Source organism: Podarcis bocagei (genome assembly GCF_964188305.1).
Source record: "Podarcis bocagei genome assembly, chromosome: 1".
In the NCBI taxonomy this organism is placed as follows: domain Eukaryota; kingdom Metazoa; phylum Chordata; class Lepidosauria; order Squamata; family Lacertidae; genus Podarcis; species Podarcis bocagei.
In genome coordinates this window covers 18078597-18100431 of record NC_138125.1, presented here as the reverse complement: position 1 = coordinate 18100431, position 21835 = coordinate 18078597, and the positions used below count along the sequence as shown (strand labels likewise).

General features: G+C 45.7%; 1 protein-coding gene across 11 annotated transcripts in view; it reads left to right on the top strand.

The window, feature by feature from the left end:
* EVL (Enah/Vasp-like) overlaps window positions 1-21835 on the top strand; it is a 152911-nt gene that overhangs the window by 47853 nt on the left and 83223 nt on the right. The window contains exon 1 of one of the 11 annotated variants that reach the window (XM_081191972.1): window positions 5090-5142. The exons of 9 other annotated variants lie outside the window; for them this stretch is intronic. In XM_081191972.1, coding sequence (XP_081048098.1) covers window positions 5105-5142 — 38 coding nt within the window. In that variant the 5' untranslated portion in view covers window positions 5090-5104. Of the gene's footprint in view, window positions 1-5089; window positions 5143-18339; window positions 18495-21835 lie in introns of those variants that run through there. One more of the 11 variants, XM_081191973.1, reaches the window with a different exon arrangement.

The following is a 21835-nucleotide window of genomic DNA, read 5'->3' as shown; positions in this document are numbered from 1 at the left end:
TCCCATCTGAAAATGGTGACAGTCTGGAACCACCCCAAAGTAGAGCTGTTTCCCAGCACAACCTATAGATCACCGGGATTGAACCTGTAATGTGGAAAGTGTGTACTGAGCTGACATTATTCTCACTGGAAGGAAACCTCATCGTTGTGACAAAAAAGCATATATGCCCGTGTTTTCATTTGCAAAAAGTTACAAGGAACCAGGCAGAGGGCCTTCTCAGCAGTGGCACCCTCCCTGTGCAACGCCCTCCCGTCAAAGAGTTAAAGAACTACACAACTTTCAGAAGACATCTGAAGGCAGCCCCATATTGGGAAGTTTTAAATGTTTGACATTTTACTATGTTTTTATATGTGCTGTAAGCCATCCAGAATGGCTGGGAAAACCCAGCCAGATGGGCGGGGTATAAATAATACAATTGTTGTTGTTGTTTCTTTTTTATATAATAGCTATACCCTTCTTTATCAGCAATACTGGTTCCCAAAACATTTTATAATTAAATACATGGGTAAAATCATAACAGGGATATGTATAGACCTTGATGAATATATGCATTTCCGTAACATATTCTGGGATGAGAGGGGTTTTTTTGGGGGGGTGGGGGCGTGTTGGTGCAGAAATTTGTTTTCCTTGCTGTAGAAACATTAATAGTACTGCCTTGTGAAATTGTGTGTTAACTGTGCTTTACTGGCATTTCTGTCCCAGTGCAATGTTTGAGATCAGTTCCAATAAATGGTTTGCAAATTGTCTTAATCTTGGCTGCTTTTAAAGACTCTAAGCATGTTCAAAAAGTGCACAGTTATGGGACGGGTGGACACAAAAATGCGTAATGTCGCCTTGGGTGATAGGCAATACATGCCCACGTGGTCTGCAAATCATTCCCCTGCAGCCATTGGTAGAAATAAGGCCTGATGTCTGGAATGTCATTGAGGATTCTGATATGCTAACCTTTCAGCCTTGCAGCTACAGTGTTAGCATGCAGTTCATATTCTGCGGCAGAAGTTAAAGGTTGATTTGCCCGGGATGAAATTCTCATATGAGACACAGAGAGGCTCTGTGGCCAAACTAGACATGTGCCTAAAGACACTGCAGACAGATAGAATTATTGCTTTTCTTCAATTTATCATCTAGGCGGGAAGGGGAGCCTGACTCATTCTGAAGGAAACGTCGGAATGGGAGGTTTAGCCCTTTTACTGCTGCACTGAGATTGGAATGGAGATCAGACCGCTCTTGTCAGGCTTTGGGGCAGCCAAGAATCAGATACAATGGTACCTCGGGTTACAGACGCTTCAGGTTACAGACTCCGCTAACCCGGAAGTAGTACCTCGGGTTAAGAACTTTGCTTCAGGATGAGAACAGAAATCGTGTGGCGGCGGCGGGAGGCCCCATTAGCTAAAGTGGTACCTCAGGTTAAGAACAGTTTCAGGTCAAGAACGGACCTCCAGAACGAATTAAGTTCTTAACCTGAGGTACCACAAGAAGAGCTCTTACCAAGTCTTTTATTCAATATTCACAACGAGAGGCTTAGAAAAGGTGCCTCTATTTCAGTAACGGCATTGCTCCAAGTAAAGTCCCACCCCCTCTCTCCTATTATACGTCATCCTGATATGTTGACTGATCTGTGCTTTCTGCCTCTGAGCTTTCTGTTCTCCTACTCTCAATGACCACCGGGTCCTGGGAGGGGAGGGTCAGGAATGCTTTCTAAAGACACGAGTTTGTCAGCTGTCTCCCCCCTGGTGCTTCTTCTTCCTGCTGCCCCTCTCCCAATATTTCCCAGCTTCTCCCCACTGCAGCCTCGGAACTGTGACCTTCTGCAAACCGCTGTTCTAAATCTATACTGTCCTCTTCTCAGGAAGGTTCAGGATGGGGTTGGAATCTCCACCATTCCTTCTCAGTCCAGTCCCTAACACGCATGCACAAGCACACACCACAGCTTGGTGGTGATAAGGGAGCCCCCCTTGACACCAACAGGGACTTAACCCGTTTTCCAGTCTCACTGCGGCACTGAAAAAAACAACCCTCCCTTTCCCACCCGCTGCCAGCAGAGCAAATGTAGGGCTCACATACCCCAGTAATAAGGAAAGAAAAAAACAAGATGTGCATAGTACAGGCATGGGTGAATTTCTCACCCATGCAGATTTGAGGAATCAAGGGAAGGGTGGTTAAGGAAGATACGGGATGCAAACTTAGAACTGGGTATCTCAAAGGGAATGATGGGTAGTGGGAGCATAAAGGAATAAAGAAGCACAAGAAAAAATAAGATTACAGGTAAACCTCACCATTCATTTAAAGCACTTTGCTTCCCCCGGATAATCTTGAGAACTGTTGTTCAGTAGAGGTGCTGTGAATTGTAGCTCTGTGAGCGGAGAACTACAGTTCCCAGGATTCTTGGGAATGTTCTTTAAATGCATGTTGTGGGTGTGCCCAGAGTCAAAGCTGTTTGGCACTGGCAGGAAACAGATAAGCCTGCAAGGGGGAGGGGAGGCTTCCTCTTCCTGTAGAGCTGCAAAAAAAAAAAAACCTTTAGAAAATCTGGAAATGGAGTGCATTCATATAATCAAGGAGAGAGCCCATGTGTCCTCGCCTGTGGCAGAGAAATCTGTTATGGAGCTTTCGTGCTTGCAAACAGTTTGGCTGTTAACCGCACATGAAAAATGTTTTCGTGCAAACTGGCTCCGGCTCTCTTCGTGTCGCCATGTAGTGATTTATGCCAGGATGAAGTGGCTGTAAAACTCTACTTAATTAAAGTGCAAGCGTTTAACAGTCACAACACAGTGGCAGAAACGACAAGGCCGAGGGAGAGTTGATCTTTGCGACCCAGAGTTGTCCTTTTGCCAGGCAGTTAGAATGAAGGCCCTTGAAATGTGCTTCTCTTTCCTGCCCTAAAACATGTGGTTCTCTCTGCCTTTTTAAGTCTCTTTAAATGTGTGCATCCCTTTCTTTCGCAAAAGCTTAAGGCAAGTCATACGCAGAAGCCTACATCATAAGGGAACACAGAAAGCTTTATAGCTAGTCAGACCTTGAGCCCATCTGGCTCAATATAGTTGACATTGGCCAGAGAGTCTTATCAGTATCCGCAAAGAAAATCTGCAGCTATGCCTTTATTGTGTTGCTGCTGCTACTAGTGCTCTATCTTAAGTTGCAAAACGCATTGATTAAAATTAGTAAATGCCTGTATCAAGTGGGAAATGGAATTAATATTGGGTGCAAGAAAGGCGGTAGTTTCGTAAAATGTGCATCTATAGAACAAGCCATCTGCCCGTTTTTTAAAAAAGAAATCAGGGTTTCCGTAAGTACGTTGAATATATAAAGGCCACAGCATGCAATGCCAGCGATGCTGTGATTGTTAGAAGCACTGACAGCCTCCCCTCCAGCTATTAACATTGTCTCCTTTCAACAACATAAATGTCAAAATGTCTGCTAGCCTAATTAGATCAGTAGGTCAACCAGCGCTTTCTCTTGTGTAGCAACCTGGGCCGTTAGCTACATTAAAAAGGACCACCTTGGCTTAATCTTTATTTTCTCCATGTTTTGGTGTAGAAACTCAGCAGGATTATTTTCCCATATGACCTCATGGATTATTATTATTAATTCATTTTAAATGCATTTGCATTCATATGTGTTTGCATGCAAAGTCACTAACAGTTTCACAGGGGACAAATCTGCAAAAAGACAGCGGCTTTTTGTTGCAAAATATGTGCAAGAATGAAAGGGTTTATCCTACATGGAAGCAATTTGCTCCCACAAAGGAAAAGGCATATTTGAAAATAGAGGAATAAGCCAGTTTCCTCTTTTCCAGGCTAAACATACTCAGCTCCTTCAACCGTTCTTCATAAGGCTTGGTTTCCAGATTCTTGGTCGCCCTCTTCTGCACATGTTCCAACATGTCAACGTCCTTCTTAAATTGTGGTGCCCAGGGTTTAACAATACTTGAAACAATAATACTTAAAAATATTTAAAATACCGTATTTTTCTGTGTATAAGACAATCCTTTTTGCTTAAAAAAATTAGGCAAAAATTGGATGTCGTCTTATACATGGATAGTGAATGCAGAGGGGGGACGTGCGATTAATGGCAGCAGCAAGCAGGAGATTGGCAGCGGTGATTGGGCGTGTGATTGGTGGCTGTGGAATGGCCTGCTGGCGATTGGCTGTGGCTGCGGCAATTGGGCAGGCGATTGGCGGCTGCAGCAAGGGGGCGGGTAGGCTGTTGGTGGTGGCGAGCGGGCAGACAATTGGTGTTTGCGGCGAAGTGTGTGATCGCCAGTGGTGGGCAGGCGGGTGAGCGATTGGCGGAAGTGACCTCCCCCAACCCCCCCAAAAGCTAAACAATGTAATTTCTTAATTTTGGGTTTAAAACAATAGGGGTCATCTTATACATGGGGGCGGCTTATACACGAAAAAATACAGTAAGTAAAAATATCAAAAGCCTTTTGGAATGAAGGATGTTATGATTTAGTATGTTTACTTTATAGACTAAACCAGTTTCCCTGGTGAAGAGTGAAATTAGATATGTCTTTAAAAACAAACCAAACTCCCCGCAATGTATTGAAGGCAAGTAATATTTCCATCGTTCTTTTTTGATGCTTATATGTCAGATGCACTATGACTTTTTCTAATAAGACCTGGAGACAGAAACTGAAGCAACAGCCTTATGATTCCTCAATGGTTCCTTTGCCTTTCTTGGGAGAGTTGTAATGTTTTGGTGCTTGAGTAATGTCTGAGAGTCTTCCCTAGCTAGACGACAATTAGAAGTTCACTCTTTGCTGTGCAGTGGCGCTGAAATGGGCTAAAATGCACTTAACTGTGGTGCGAGGCAAGCTGGTTTTGTTTGCACGCTTCTCCGCTGTCCCACAAGAGTGTTCCAAAATGGAGTCATTTTCTGGGGAGGATGGGTTAAGTAAATAATGACCGTCGTCCGGGTGAAAGAAAACAGTGAACCCTAACCCACAATGGGCTGACATGGGCAAGCAAGGGAAAGAGGGAAACATTAAAGACGGAAGACAAAAAGACCTGCAGCAAAAAGATAAATAAAAATGCTGACGTGTGTTAGGAAAGCCCCCCTTTTTCCATCTCCAATGCTCCATAACCCAATTCTGCTGCCTGTCATGGGACTGCAAACTGGATTTGGAAAAGGATCTTGGAGGTCAGTGTTTCATCTATTAAGCTGTTAACTGCCCAAAACTGTATGCAGCACATGACTGGCAGGAGGAAGGGGTATGGGCTTTCTTTGATTTTTTATACTGTTTGTACTGCAGGGAGATGGTTTTGCTCAGACCAAAAGAGCAGGAGAACATCTCTCAGATGATAACAAACCAATTATATTTGACACGTTCAGTGCATGAGGTTGAACGGCAAATTAATTAAGGCTTCAGTTTGGGTTGAATTTCCATTGGCTGGGATGTTCCTCAGCTAATCGAATTCCCTTTTAGGTAAGATGGCAATGACTATGGTGATTTAATGCCTGTGTGATTTCAGTCAATCTTCCTGAGGCCTGCTTCTGAGGAAGCAGTTTGCCATTGGATGGTGCATTGCTTCTGATTGGGCCTCAGAAATGTCATCAGCTGAACTCAGAAAGCTGCTACCCACCCCCACCCCCGCTAGCAGATGGGTTTTTAAGCATTATCTTCAAAAGCTGAAATGCAGGCTGTAAGCTTTACTGATGGGGAGCAGGAAGTCTGTATCAACACCTGATTGCCTTTGGAGTGTTCTTTCATCACAGCAGATGAATGCTTTCTCGTTTAGTTTCTGAAGGGAAGGTAGAACTCTGAATTGAAGCAATGGGGAGGCAGTGGGAGGGGATGTTGTTGTTTAGTTGTTTAGTCGTGTTCGACTCTTTGTGACCCCATGGACCAGAGCACGCCAGGCACTCCTGTCTTCCACTGCCTCCCGCAGCTTGGTCAAACTCATGTTGGTAGCTTCGAGAACACTGTCCAACCATCTCGTCCTCTGTCGTCCCCTTCTCCTTGTGCCCACAATCTCTCCCAACATCAGGGTCTTTCCCAGGGGGTCTTCTCTTTTCATGAGGTGGCCAAAATATTGGAGCCTCAGCTTCGGGATCTGTCCTTCCAGTGAGCACTCAGGGCTGATTTCCTTCAGAATGGATAGGTTTGATCTTCTTGCAGTCCATGGGACTCTCAAAAGTCTCCTCCAGCACCATAATTCCCCAGCTCCACCTTGCCTTCGAAATGGAAGCTCACCTGAGCCCCCTTTTTCTGAATCTAGACTTTTAGTTGCCCCTAGAAAAGGAATCAAGAAGGTGCTGGCAGGCCGGTCAAAAGTTCATGTTGAGAACTCTGCCGCTGGTCAAATCCCCACTCAGGCATGAACCTCACTGGGTGACCTTGGGCCCGTCACCATCTCTCAGCCTAACCTACTTCACAGAGTTGTTGTGAGGATGAAGTGGGGAGGAGAAGAACCATGGACACCATCTTGAGATCATTGGAAGATAAAGGTGGCATATCAAAGAATCGTAGAATTAGGAGATACCCCAAGCTTGAAGTAGTCCTTGAGAACCTACTTCATCCTAACTTTTTCATAAAGGTTAATGTACTTCAGGAGCTGTGAAAAGATTTATCTCATGGTTCACTTTTTTGTATTTTAGTTTCAGTACTGGGATAACAAGAGTGAACTTCAGGTCTCTCAGAACCGCATGCTATTTCATATTGAGCTCTCAGAAACTATGGATGGGAGCAAAATAAAATAAAAGTCAAGCGTTTTAAAGTATTATTGATTTTAGTGGGTGCATTAAGTGAAGTCAGTGGTACTTAAAAGTACTTAAATCCTGAGTGGACCGTGCCTCTCCATTTGTGTAAAGGCATGAAGTATTTATAGGAAAACCAAGTGCTGTTGAGATGCCCAATTAAAAATAAAAGTAGTGTTGTACCAAGGCATGTTAGCAAACATTATAAGCTTATTTTCCAATGTCTTATTTGCCTCTAATTCTAAACTATATCCGGATTCCTTTGCTCAGGTCTCTGCTTGCCAGCTATAGCCAACAAAAATCCTATCATTCTGTGTCTACAGAGTGTTTACAAGATGTCCTGGAGGAAGCATTTGGGTTGGTATTCAAAGTACAACTTCAGGACTTATCTAACAAAGTATAATGTGGGACACCTATTTGCCAAAGTATCAGGTGACTTCGCTGACAGTCAGCTGACCTGCAGAAGTGTAACAGATGGCTTTGGGTCTAGCCCAAGATACAGTGGTGCCTCGCAAGACGAAAAGAATCCGTTCCGTGATTCTCTTCGTCTAGCGGTTTTTTCGTCTTGCGAAGCAAGCCCATTGACGGATTAGCGGCTTTTAGCGGATTTTAGCGGCTTATCTGCTGATCAGATCAGCTGATAAGCGGCTTAGCGGCTTAGAAAAAGGGGGGAAAGGGAAAAAAACCAGCAGGAACTCGCAATACATTGTCGTCTTGCAAAGCAAGCCCATAGGAAATTCGTTTTGCGAAGCACCTCCAAAACGGAAAACTCTTTCGTCTAGCGAGTTTTCCGTCTTGCGAGGCATTCGTCTTGCGGGGCACCACTGTATATAAATGAGCCCAAACTAAGGTGTTCTAACCAAACCACTGGGCTTAAACCTCCAACTGGAGCCAACTGCTTTCAAGGAACAGCATCTCAGCGGAAAGTTTCTCACAACTTAAGGATAATTCTCCACTTCAAACTAGTAGCATGAACAACAATCCATACGTTTCTGGTTCAAGATCAGCTGTCCTCTCTCTACCCCTGTGATTGAAAGAACTGACAGCAAGTCTGATTTTGTATTACGCGTCAACATTGTTATTATAACACTTTAACTCAGTGGGTGCCTGAAAATGCTCTCTCAATAAATGGTGGTATTTATAATGAGCCCAGACCCCACGTTGAGCAACAATGAAACAATTTATAGGCCATATGGAGAGCAATAATCTGCCACTTTCACACACACAATGAAGTCTCCCGAAGCAGAGTCAACTCACTGCACATCCACAGATTAGCCAACGCATAGTAAATGCCAAGTCACAGTTGCGGCACTATGTGGAAATGCATTTGACCTCTTCCAAAATGGCTAAAATATTTTGTTTAAAAGCATGAAAGGACTGGGGGGGTGCTTGAGACATTGTACAACATATATAAAATAAACATTTCCATACGGCCCGTCTCAAGACCAAGAACAAGACAGGTTTGAGGCAGCAGCGGTGCAAGAAATGAACCAGGCTGATTTTAGAATTTACAGTGAGAGAGAAAGCAGTAAGACTGGCCTCTGTGGAAGATAAAAAGGCCTGAGATGAGGGCAGTCCTTTTTCGTCTGTTTATCCCTGTGTTCACCATTTTTGGGGAAGTGGGTGGAGATGGATCAAGCCAGGGTGTTGGCAGCATAGCTAGATCAAAAGGGGAAAAGTTTGGGCCGGATTTTGATAGGAAAAATTACAACACACAGTTAACTCCTCAGGCAGACAGTGTACCCCTTCAGACTGGTGATTTTTTTGCAGGCAACACATCGCGGCACAATAATAGTGCATTAAAGGTGAATTTATACCGGACTGTCTGCTTTATGAGTCGTCCATAGGGAAGCTCTTGTATTATAGCACAACAAAAGCAGAACAACACTGCCGCCACCCCCAAAAAACTTTAGTAGACTAAGAAGTTACAAGATTTCAGCAGGAAGTTTATGGGGCATGCATTGTTGTTGGAAAGAAAGCAGTATGCCCACCTCAAAAGGTTTGTAGGTAAAAATAGTATTGAAAGCAGGATCTACTATATCTGCCCTGGTACTGCAATGAGATCATCAGGTGGCAGCTGGTAATGATCTTGAAGAACGTTCTAACTGACAGGCAGGGTGGCCACATACCGTATTTTTCGCCCTATAAGACGCACCGGCCCATAGGACGCACCTAGTTTTCAGGGGGGGAAATCAAGGAAAAAAATATGATTTCCCCCCCGCAGCTCTGGGAGCAGCGGACAGGCTGCACGCAGCCTGTGCGCTACTCCAAGACCTTCTCCCTGCTTTTGCGGGAGGTGGCGGAATTCCCCCACCTCCCGCAAAAGCCCACAGGAGCCCCACTTGACTCCTGCGGGCTTTTCGACCAGGAGGGAGAAGGGACTGAAAGGGCCAGTCAGTCCCTTCTCCCTCCTTGGGGAAAAGCCCCCAAGAGCCGCTTGCTCTTTAAAGGGTGCCCGGCTCCTGCAGGCTTTTCTAGGAGGTGGGGGAATTCCCCCCCTCGTAGAAAAGCCAGCAGAAGCCGCGGAGCCCCTTTAAAGAGCGCACGGCTTTTGCGGGAGGTGGGGGAATTTCCCCATCTCCCGCAAAAGCCCAAAGGAGGGTTGGAGAGTAGCGGCAAGGCGTCGCGCGCCTTCCTGCTGCCCCCCATCCTCTGGGGCTGGCGATGGGGGAAGCGCTGCTTTCCCCACCGCCAGCCTCAGACCCGGGTTGGAGAGCAGCGGCAAGGCGTCGCGCGCCTTCCTGCTGCCCCCCATCCTCTGGGGCTGGCGATGGGGGAAGCGCTGCTTTCCCCACCGCCAGCCTCAGACCCGGGTTGGAGAGCAGCGGCAAGGCGTCGCGCGCCTTCCTGCTGCCCCCCATCCTCTGGGGCTGGCGATGGGGGAAGCGCTGCTTTCCCCACCGCCAGCCTCAGACCCGGGTTGGAGAGCAGCGGCAAGGCGTCGCGCGCCTTCCTGCTGCCCCCCATCCTCTGGGGCTGGCGATGGGGGAAGCGCTGCTTTCCCCACCGCCAGCCTCAGACCCGGGTTGGAGAGCAGCGGCAAGGCGTCGCGCGCCTTCCTGCTGCCCCCCATCCTCTGGGGCTGGCGATGGGGGAAGCGCTGCTTTCCCCACCGCCAGCCTCAGACCCGGGTTGGAGAGCAGCGGCAAGGCGTCGCGCGCCTTCCTGCTGCCCCCCATCCTCTGGGGCTGGCGATGGGGGAAGCGCTGCTTTCACCACCGCCAGCCTCAAACCCGGGTTGGAGAGCAGCGGCAAGGCGTCGCGCGCCTTCCTGCTGCCCCCCATCCTCTGGGGCTGGCGATGGGGGAAGCGCTGCTTTCCCCACCGCCAGCCTCAAACCCGGGTTGGAGAGCAGCGGCAAGGCGTCGCGCGCCTTCCTGCTGCCCCCCATCCTCTGGGGCTGGCGATGGGGGAAGCGCTGCTTTCCCCACCGCCAGCCTCAAACCCGGGTTGGAGAGCAGCGGCAAGGTGTCGCGCGCCTTCCTGCTGCCCCCCATCCTCTGGGGCTGGCGATGGGGGAAGTGCTGCTTTCCCCACCGCCAGCCTCTAACCCGGGTTGGAGAGCAGCGGCAAGGCGTCGCGCGCCTTCCTGCTGCCCCCCATCCTCTGGGGCTGGCGATGGGGGAAGTGCTGCTTTCCCCACCGCCAGCCTCAAACCCGGGTTGGAGAGTAGCAGCAAGGCGTCGCGCGCCTTCCTGCTGCCCCCCATCCTTTGGGGCTGGCGATGGGGGAAGCGCTGCTTTCCCCACCGCCAGCCTCAAACCCGGGTTGGAGAGCAGCGGCAAGGCGTCGCGCGCCTTCCTGCTGCCCCCCATCCTCTGGGGCTGGCGATGGGGGAAGCGCTGCTTTCCTCCACCGCCAGCCTCAAACAGCAGACTCTCCTGGCTTCAGCGGAAGCAACGCGAAGCCTCCGGAGCGCAGGCTTCGGAGGCTTCGTGTTGCTATCGCTGAAGCCAAGGAGTCTGCATTCGCCCCATAAGACGCACCCACATTTCCCCTTCATTTTTGGAGGGGGAAAAGTGCGTCTTATAGGGCGAAAAATACGGTAAACACTGCCACAAAAGATAAAGAGATTTGCATACAATCCACATATGTATACATGCAAATTTAGAAATAATTACTTTGATTCCTGTACAAATACAATACGTCTCGTCATAGAGGGGAAGACTGAAACTAGGTGAATTGTCCAGGTGCTAAGTGTTAATGGGCAACATCCAGACTATCATTATTTTGCAGGAGGGATTCAGGAGCATGCCAGAACTTTATGTGAAGTAGATTAAAGTGCTCTGTTGCCAGGGTGCAACAAATCCAGTTATAAAAGCCAGATGTTTTGTTGTTAGGATAGTGCTGGAGAAATGCAGCACCAAAGAGAGGTTGTTTTGCTCTCCCTGACCTACAGCTATATTTCGAAGTATCATGTTTATGCTGGTTGAAAGATTGGATTTTACTAAAGAACAGCCAGACCTCTTAGAGCTCTCTAAGATGTCTGACCCTGGGATGATTAAACTGGATTGCTGTAGTGGTTACTGTGAGGTAAGGAATCAGAAACAGATACCCTATAGGAAGAGGTTAACCTCTTTTTAATATTACTAGTACCCCCAGAAGTTAAAGTAAAGTTATGCCTCTATTTCTACTTTTAAAAAATTTTCCCCAAAAAACGTGCTATATAAAAAGATGAAGAAATATATCTTCCTGGTTATTTGAAAAAAAATTGACATGTATTTAAATGGGAAATAATATCATAAGTGCAGAACTACCATAAAAACCATAAAGTACAATTTAAGCACTCAATTTGGAATAATGGCAGAGGTGTAGCTAGAGGCTGTTGCCACTTACCCCCAGCATCAGGCTACCTGAGGGAAGTCATCTGACTCTGTCTAACTGCAGTGCCGACCCTGCTGTGAAAACTGAACGTTTTGATATTTTTTCTCTTTTGATGTCAACTGCTTATTGCATTGTTAATAAACTTATTGCAGTGGACAAAAAAATACCTCAGAGCCTAGCTTAAATACCAAGGAAGTTTTGACTTGGAGTGGTGTGCCTCTTTTAAAGTCAACTGGGAGAAAATGCAAATGGCTGGCTCTAGCAAGTTTTAACAAAATTATCGTGAGACCGTTTTCATGCCCCATCCTTAATGTTGGTATGCAACTGTTTGCAGTTTTATTCAGCTTGTTCTCATGCTGAATCCAAGGGCTCCGGTAATCTGTATACATGCTGTCATGATTGTTTAAAGAAAAGGTTAAAAGAGCAAAACCTAAATAGCATACATTAATTTAAAAAACCAAACATTTTAAAGGCAGGAGCTAATGTAAACCAGCCAACTATTTTCCACCCAAGATGCAGTTGATGCTTGTCAAACTCAGCCTTGGATTGCAAACGCCAAGGACCGTTCTCTGAATAGTCATCTTTTGTGTACATATTTCTTACAGAACGGTCTAATGATGTCGTTGTCAGCTCATTGCTGCAGTTTTTTTCTGTGTTGCCTTCCTGTGGGTTTCTTTTGGGGAAGGGAACCTGATTTGTGGCAGCTTTTTTGTAACAAAATACAATTGCACAAATACAATGCAAGCCTTTTAAGGGCTTTTTTGCTCTTTCCATGTAGGTTCACCCCATTTAAGGAATGTCATGGGTGGAGAAGGTTAGCAAATTGCAGTTGCTCCAGTGTCAGTTTCTGTTCATGCCTGGGGAGTCAACAATTATTTAATTCCTACTTTTCATTCCATTAGTTACCTTCCTTTCTTTTTGTTAGTAGCATAGCACTACTTTATTATTTCTTAGAAAGTGAGACGCAGCCAGCAAGTAAATCCCGCCCCCTGAAGAACAGAAACTGACATTGGGACAATTGAGGGGCTCCAGTGTGAAAGTAAACTTGGAAGGGCCAACTGGACTTTCTCGATTTATTCTCAAATGAAGAGACAGGTGATCATGGAGGAGCTTTCTGAACCACTGGGTCAAAAGCTAATGGAAAGTACGGACTGTGATTTTAAGATCTGGCAGTGATTTAGGAAAGTCCCTTTCACCTCAAGCTACTCGGCTCAGTGAGACAGAACAAAAATATTTGCAGCTGTAAATTAGGTCATTTTTTACATTTCACTTCTCTTTAGCACAGTTCTAAATGCAGCACTTCCCCCCACCCCACCCAGCCTCTGCCTTGCAGATTTCAAGTATAACAACAGGAAGACTTTATAAGGCTGCCATGCGGTAACTGAAAGGAGACAGAACATCTCAGGTTGCTAAAGAAGTAAACCTGAAAGGCCACCCACGGTTGAGAGGTCTGGATCCTAGTTTCAGTTTGCTGTGTGTGCCTGGTCTTGCTGTTTATCTATCAGAGTTTCCCACACTTGGGTTTCCAGCAGTTTTTGGACTACAATTCCCATCATCTTTGTAGCCCAGCACAGTCTTCTTTCACTGGTAGTGGCTCCCCGGCACCTCGGTATAGAGCAGTGATGGCCAAACTTGGCCCTTCAGCAGATTTTGGACTACAACTCCCATCATCCCTAGCTAACAGGACCAGTGGTCAGGGATGATGGGAATTGTAGCCCCAAAACAGCTGGAGGGCCAAGTTTGGCCATCACTGGTGTAGAGGTTCCTTTCGCATCCTCTGCTCTCTGATCCTTCTAACTCAGGTGTAGAGAATCTGTTGCCCTCCAGGTGTTCCAGAACTACAACACCCACCATCCCTTGCCATTTGCCATGATCGCTGGGGCTGATGGGAGTTGTAGTACAGGAGCAGCTGGAGAGCTGAAGGATCCTTATACCTGTCCTAAGCGGGTTGAACTTGGGAACAGCTGAGCTATAGCCCCTAGTCCTGGGCCAAATATTTTGGCCAGTGATCCTTGCCAAGTAAGTGGAAAGGTTCTGAAAGTTGTTTTCACTATCTTCTGGGGAATGGGAGAAATTTTAATATTTAAATGTGTTTTGGAGAGGGTTATTAGTTTGTTCTTGTTTTTATTCTGTATTTTGTGGGTTATTTTTGTAATCTTGTGTTTTTAGGTTGTGAACCACCCTGAGGTCTGTGGATGGAAGGCAGTATACAAATTTAATAAATAATAATAGTAATATTTTAGAGGGGGGACGCGGGTGGCGCTGTGGGTTAAACCACAGAGCCTAGGACCTGCCGATCAGAAGGGTGGCGGTTCGAATCCCTGCGACGGGGTGAGCTCCCATTGTTCGGTCCCTGCTCCTGCCAACCTAGCAGTTCGAAAGCATGCCAAAGTGCAAGAAGATAAATAGGTACCGCTCCAGCTGGAAGGTAAACGGCGTTTCCGTGCGCTGCTCTGGTTCACTAGAAGCGGCTTAGTCATGCTGGCCACATGACCCGGAAGCTGTACGCCGGCTCCCTCAGCCAATAAAGCGAGATGAGCGCTGCAACCCCAGAGTCGGTCACGACTGGACCTAATGGTCAGGGGTCCCTTTACCATTTATCATTTATCCCATATTAGAGGAAGTGTTGGACGGTCTCACACTCTTTCCTTGCCTACAAAGCAGTCTTGCTGCTGCTTTAGGAGTGAGTGGCAGCAAGGAAGCACTGTGGTAGCAGAATGGGCCGTTGGGAATACCTGCTACACCATGATGTTACATCATTCCTAGTGATGTTAAATTCTCGAGAATAATCTTTTGGTGAACATTCTTGAGAATGTTCTCGATTAATGAGAATATAAAGCATATTTGTTACCAATGAGCAATAGTGCTGAACTGCTTAGAGAAGCTCTGCCACTTTTTGAAGCTGCAGTTAAGCTGGGTTGTTGTTGTTTTTAAAGTGAAAGACGGTGCTACTGTGTGTCTGTGTATTTTTGGCCCAGCATAAATAGCATTCCCGGCGTGGATGCTATTTCTGGACTCTTACCTTGCGCCACAGGTGGATGCAGTGAATGTTTTCACAAGTGCTCTGTCAAGCATGGTAAAAGCATTATACAGTGGTACCTCTTAATTCGTTCTGGAGGTCCGTTCTTAACCTGAAACTGTTCTTAACCTGCGGTACCACTTTAGCTAATGGGGCCTCTCGCCACCGCCGTGCAATTTCTGTTCTCATCCTGAAGCAAAGTTCCTAACCCGGTTCTTAACCTGAAACTGTTCTTAACCTGAGGTACCACTTTAGCTAATGGGGCCTCTCGCCGCCACCGCACAATTTCTGTTCTCATCCTGAAGCAAAGTTCTTAACCCGAGGTACTATTTCTGGGTTAGCTGAGTCAGTAACCAGAAGCGTCTGTAACCTGAATCATCTGTAACCCGAGGTACCATTGTACTGTCTGCATGTATGTGTTACAGATAGGTAGCCGTGTTGGTCTGCCATAGTCAAAATAAAAAAATTCCTTCCAGTAGCACCTTAAAGACCAACTAAGTTAGTTCTTGGTATGAGCTTTCGTGTGCATGCACACTTCTGTGAACATTGTTCATGCGAGACAGGCAGAAATGAGTAGGGTTGGGGTTTTTTTTAATGTTGCTGGATACCTGAGCTTGGAAGCCCAAGCTATGACTCCTGAGAAGTAAGCAAGCCTTTTCATTTCTGCCGTGCTTTGAAATGTTACTCGGTTTGGGGTGTGCTGCCCTTCCTCTTTGTTTCCTTGCTGTTTTCAGCTGGAACTTGCATTTGTCTTATGCTCACCCAGGGTGGGGGAATAAGGAGAAGGTAAACTCTCTTTACAATGCCTCCCTGTTAACTTGTGCTAGTGTGTGACGTAAGGGTTAATTCTGTTTTTGGTCCAGACTGAATGGCTGGAGGTTCAAGTCAGTTGGGATTCAGTAGTCAGTGGACGCGGGTGGCGCTGTGGGTTAAACCACAGAGCCTACGGCTTGCTGATCAGAAGGTTGACGGTTCGAATCCCCACGACAGTGTGAGCTCCCGTTGCTCGGTCCCTGCTCCTGCCAACCTAGCAGTTCGAAAGCACGTCAAAGTGCAAGTAGATAAATAGGTACCGCTCCAGCGGGAAGGTAAACGGCGTTTCCATGTGCTGCTCTGGTTCACTAGAAGCAGCTTAGTCATGCTGGCCACATGACCCGGAAGCTGTACGCAGGCTCCCTCGGCCAATATAGCGAGATGAGCGCCGCAACCCCAGAGTCGGTCATGACTGGACCTAATGGTCAGGGGCCCCTTTACCTTTAGTCAGTGACAAAGACATTTGGGATTTGACATTTGGAAGAATTGGAAAGTAAACTGGTTCCAGGGGGTGCTGGCTCCTGGGGGTTGAGCCCTTTTCGGGCCCCCTATATTTTGGGGGTAGGGGCCGGGGGGGCCCATGTCCCAAAAGCACGGTGCCGAAGAATGGAGTCCAGCATGGTGTCAGAGCATCCTCCCACCAGTGGCAGTGCTAAGAGGAGGCGGAGAAGCCGCTGGCCATTTAGGCATGTTGCTGCCACTTTTGGCTCCGCCCCCAGCTCCTCCCAATGTCCTGACATCACACACACAATGTTGCCCCCTCCATTGCCTCCACAAGCTGGCACCTCTGACTGGTTCTGATTGAGTTTCCCTCTGATGAAGACCTGATCTAAGAACTACAGTGCTCTCAGTTGATTAATAATAATAACAATAATAAAAAAAAATTTATTTATACCCTGCCCTCCCCAGCCAAGACCAGGCTCAGGGCGGCTAACACCAGATATAAAACAATTGATTAAGATACAACTTAAAAACAAGATTAAAATACAACGTTAAAATGGAGCCTCATTTCAATAGAAACTCAAATCTAAAACTTTTTGGGGGTGAAAACGTCAAATCTTCACCAATAATAATAATTTATAATTTATACCCTGCCCATCTGGCTGGGTTTCCCCAGCCACTCTGGGTGGCTTCCAACAAAACACTAAAATACAATAACCTATTAAACATTAAAAGCTTCCCTAAACCAAGGCCAACTATTCAGACTGGTCCTACGTGGGCCAGAAAAAAGCCAGGGAAGTCCCCAAATAGGATTTGACCTCCTGTCATACACTGTTTTTTTTCTGTTTACCCTCTCTCTGAAGTATTATCAGTTTCCTTATTCTCTGGACTCCCGTCTTGGCTAACCACTTGCGCATAAGACAGCTGCAGGTTCCTGCTCAAAACGACAGGAAAACAGAGGTAGAGTCACACTTGTTTTAGCGCAATTCAAAAGTGTGGCCAACCCACTGTATGGATTTTCTGTTCTTTGCACATGCCATTCCATTGATCTGTTGAACACAGGAGTCTCTGGGTGGGCTTCATAATTATGACCTAGAGAGGAAGATTGGCAGGCATGGAGTGAGTGTGAAGTTTTCCCCCCTGCAGCAATATAATAAATGTGGATTGCTCATCTTTCGCCACACCACTAGAGTGGCAGAAATGAAAGTATCAGAGCTTAACAGATAAATGGGAAACTGGAAAGGTGCTGGGGGGGGGGATAGTAGAATCATGGAATTATAGAGTTGGAAAGGACCCCAAGGGTTATCTAATCCAACCTCCTGCAGTGCTGGACTCTCAACTAACCCCACCCATCTGACTGGGTTGATAATAAATCAACTCAAATTTAACAACACACTTAAAGAGATGGTGTGTACAGTCATACCTTGGGTTACAGATGCTTCAGGTTGCGGACCGCTGAAACCCAGAAGTACCAGAACGGGTTACTTCCAGGTTTTGGCGGTAGAGCATGCATAGAAGCGCTAAAACACGGTTTGCGTGTGCACAGAAGCGTTGAATCACAACCCGCATGTGCGCAGACATGCCGTTGCAGGTTGCGGATGCTGCGGGTTGCGAATGTGCATCCCACACAGATCATGTTCACAACCTGAGCGTCCACTGTATATGTGTATACAGTGGTACCTCGGGTTAAGAACTTAATTTGTTCTGAAGGTCCGTTTTTAACCTGAAGCACCACTTTAGCTAATGGGGCCTCCTGCTGCTGCCGCCACACAATTTCTGTTCTCATCCTGAAGCAAAGTTCTTAACCCGAGGTACTATTTCTGGGTTAGCGGAGTCTGTAACCTGAAGCGTCTGTAACCCGAGGTACCACTGTATGTGCAAAAACAAAATGAGGGCTGGTTTGTGCCTCCATACTAAAAGATGTGGGCTGTGTGTGGTATGGCAGAATTCTGTGTGGATGCCAGAAATAAAGCTTAGAATGAAGAACAGAGCAGAATCCAGCTTCCTTGAAAGTCTATGTGTTTGGTTTTGCTTTTTTAAAAATAAAATAAAATCAGGTCTCTGGGTCTTATGACAGTGTTTGTATGTGCCCTGGCAGTGCCTGCTGAAATCTCAGCAGCTAGAAATTGGCTGACCCAAATTGCCAGTGGTTTCCTTGCCAGCATTACTCCTTGTCCCTTCCCAAACCAGTACAAATTACTGCAGCTTGCACATATTGCAGATTCCAGCTTAATTTCTGTGACCCTGCGCATCTTGGAGAATGCTGGCGAGTGATGTCCATATTGAGTTCCACTGATGGGTGCTTTTATTGGGGAACTTAAATATATATCCTCAACACTCCCAGTGAGGGTGGCACTATTTGTGCCCTCGAATTTGGGCTATTTTGGTCGTCTTTTTTCCACACTGGCCTTTCTGCTGAACAATAAATTTTGCTAAGAAAAAATATCAAGCCAAAAACGCAGAGTTGCTTCCTGCACACATACGCTCTCTATTTTGGTAAAGCTTCCTTTTCCTGTTTGGTTACAAGACCTAGTGTAAACTTTCAAGTTAAACTGCTTGGCTTACTTCATGTTCTGCTTTGTGTAACGTGGTAAAGTTACAAGGGTGACATGTTTTAATGCAACAGTTGTGCTGGACAGATCGCTAGTACTGTTCTCCCCAAAACATAATACCAAGTTATTTCTGTGATGGCAGCGAGGTAAGTACTTGGCAGCTTTACTGGGAATGTGTTGCACTGATTCGCTGGAGAACAATAGTCCTGTTTTATATGAAGCATAGGGATTCATATCTGGTAGAGAGTAAGAAGTGAGTGAGGTTCATTTGATGCAAAGGTGTGTGAGTGCAAATAATAACACACATGAGATTGAGATCTCCAGACAAAAAACTGATTTGTTGGAACAGCGGTATAACAGCTTCGTTTTATGTCTGTCTCTCATTGCATTTGTGAAATTCAGTTGGAATCCATTACAGATATGATCTCTTCTACCTCAGTCTTTTTCAACACACAATGCAGGGCTGAATGGCCTTCTGTTTAAGTGTATATGTTTTCTCTAACTTCATTATCTCTTTTGCCAAATGCTGTTATTGCTTTGGATTTGGAAAATGCACAGAACTGTTAACGAACTTTACAAAGTTACAAACCATATAGCTTTCTGTTCTGAATTTAAAAAACGCAATCAAAGTGGAAGGGACTAAACTTGCTGATCTGGTTAATCAAGTAAATTTACAAACCTTGAGAAGTGGCTTATTTCCATGTGAAAGTTTATTCTTGGCTCTGATCCACGAGTGAGTTTATTCATGACACTGATTTGAATGATCTGTCTACATCTTTTCAAGCAATATGCTTTAAGATGATTCTTAAGATCAATTTCAAATTGTGTGCGGCATAATTAAGATTTGAAACTAAAGCAGTAAATTTGACTAAAAACTTCCTTAATTGGTTAGTATACTGTGGGAAGGCTCTCTTTGACAGTAGCAGCTGGTGTTTCCAGCAGCTGCTGCAGTTACCCATTTGTTCACCTTCCCACGGACAGGGCCTGCCACCTTCTTGGATGTGGGCAGCAGAGAGGAACAAGGAAATTGCTGTTTACTGCAGTTTCATTGTACAGTGGTACCTCAGGTTACATACGCTTCAGGTTACAGACTCCGCTAACCCAGAAATAGTGCTTCAGGTTAAGAATTTTGCTTCAGGATAAGAAAAGAAATCGTGCTCCAGTGGTGCGGCGGCAGCGGGAGGCCCCATTAGCTAAAGTGGTGCTTCAGGTTAAGAACAGTTTCAGGTTAAAAACGGACCTCCGGAACGAATTAAGTACTTAATCCGTGGTACCACTGTACCATCTTCCTCTTGTTCCAATTGCACGGAGAAGCCAGGTGCTGTCCGAGGAAGGAGCATGGTGGTGCTAAGACCAGTTTTGAAGCAGGGCCACTTGACTGTTGGAATCGGTAGCTGCTACAGTCATCTGAGGGCTTCCCACCATAAGGACTCTCCTGGGCATCACAAGCTGGAATGTGTGCAGAGGAGGGCAACCAAGATGGATAAAGGGTGTGGAAAGAGGGAGCAAGCTTGTTTTCTCCTGCTGTGATTCACCAAACAGATTGCCCGGAGGAGCCCACAAAATCTGATGAAGGAATCATAGAATCGTAGAGTTGGAAGGGACCACAAGGGTCATCAAGTCCAACCCCCTGTATTGCAGGAATCTCAAGTAAAGCGTCCAGGACGGATGGCCATCCAACCTCTGCTTAAAAACATCCAACTTGAATGCATTGATCTATAGCAGGAGAAACGAAGCTTGCTGCATCCTTCATGTTTTGGTTCACCATATTTGTGCATCAGTTTGTTTGATTGATTGATTGATTGATTGATTGATTGATTTTGAATTCCTCATGGAAATTCACCAGGATTTTAGTGCTCATTTATCCTGACATGAACAGTTTGTATGCAATTTTAGCTATTGTACACATTTATTTGCAAGCAGTTTCCCCTCACTCTAATGCATTTTTGTTTTCACCAAAATACGCTTTTAAAAATTATTATTATTTATTAAATTTTTGCGCTGTACCCTAATGTCTTCAGTAAATTAGGAGAACTGCAAATTTTGAAGGACAGCTGTGTTTCAGCTTGCGTATTGTTTCGCCGAGTATTTTAAGAGACTTGAGTGAAGTAAAGTGTGAACTGAACCGAATTATTCCGCCTTCCTCAGCTACGAAGGAAGAAAATTAAGGAAGTGTGCCCTGAGAATACGAGGGCAGCAAGCACACGAAGATTCTCAAGGGTTTTATGTGTGCTGTCGCTCAAAATGTCGTAACGGTTGAGTTTCCATTTATATAACACTTCATGTAATTCTGATAGCAAGGGTTGTGAAGCTGATTATGGCTACCCCATAGGAGATGCTGGGAAGGAAATGGAAGCTGAGGAATTGTAATTTACGCAGGGTCAGTGAGTGCATGGCGGAGGTGAAATCTGAACCCAGGGCCCTTTGATTTATAGCTTAAGCTCACAAATAAACATTTCAGTACAGTGGTACCTCAGGTTAAGTACTTAATTCGTTCCGGAGGTCCGTACTTAACCTGAAACTGTTCTTAACCTGAAACACCACTTTAGCTAATGGGGCCTTCTGCCGCCGCAACGCCGGAGCACGATTTCTGTTCTCATCCTGAAGCAAAGTTCTTAACCTGAAGCACTATTTCTGGGTTAGTGGAGTCTGTAACCTGAAGCATATGTAACCCGAGGTACCACTGTAATGTTGTTTCAGTGGTAAGGGGGGCAGGGCGCTTTTTGGGGTAAATTTGTGGTTTTACATTTGTTCTTACTTTCCTTTAGGATGATGATGATGATTTTGCTTTGTAGAAGAAATGTGAGATATTTCATGTATCTTGTGTTGTTGGGTTGTTGGTTTTTTTTGCTGGTTTTCAGTTGATTTTATAGCCTGTGTTTTGTTTTTGTCAAGTCACTTTGAGACTTCCATTTACTGTAAAAAGTGACTGACGAATGAAGTAAATAATATAAATACTTGAAATAAACAAGATAATTGATGTGAATGCAAAATGAGAGCTCTTTCCCTTTGTACCCGTGGTGGCTGTGTGGAGGAAATGAGGGAAATGGTGGTTTTAAGCGAGGCAGAAGTTTGAGTAAACTGGCTTCATGTTATTGGCATCTGTCTGTCTCAGGAGACAATGAAGAGGTGCACCTTTGGGGGATGAAGTCAAACTGTTGGAGAATCTCATGCTCTACCAACCAAGTTAAATTGTTGACTATACTTGTTAATAAGTGGAAAAACATTTCGCCCTCTCCAAAGATGAGCGTTATGTTAGGTACACTTAAAGAACCTCCTTAAATGTTACCTACAACCGCAGCTGCTACTTTCATGAATATATATAAAACATACAGTTCTACCTTGGTTATCAAATGGTTTAGCTGCTGAACAAATCGGATCCCGAACACTGCAAATGTGTTCCGGTTTGCAAATGTTTTTCGGGAGCCAAACATCCAACATGGCTTCCACTTGAGTGTAGGAAGCTCCTGCAGCCAATTGGAATCCG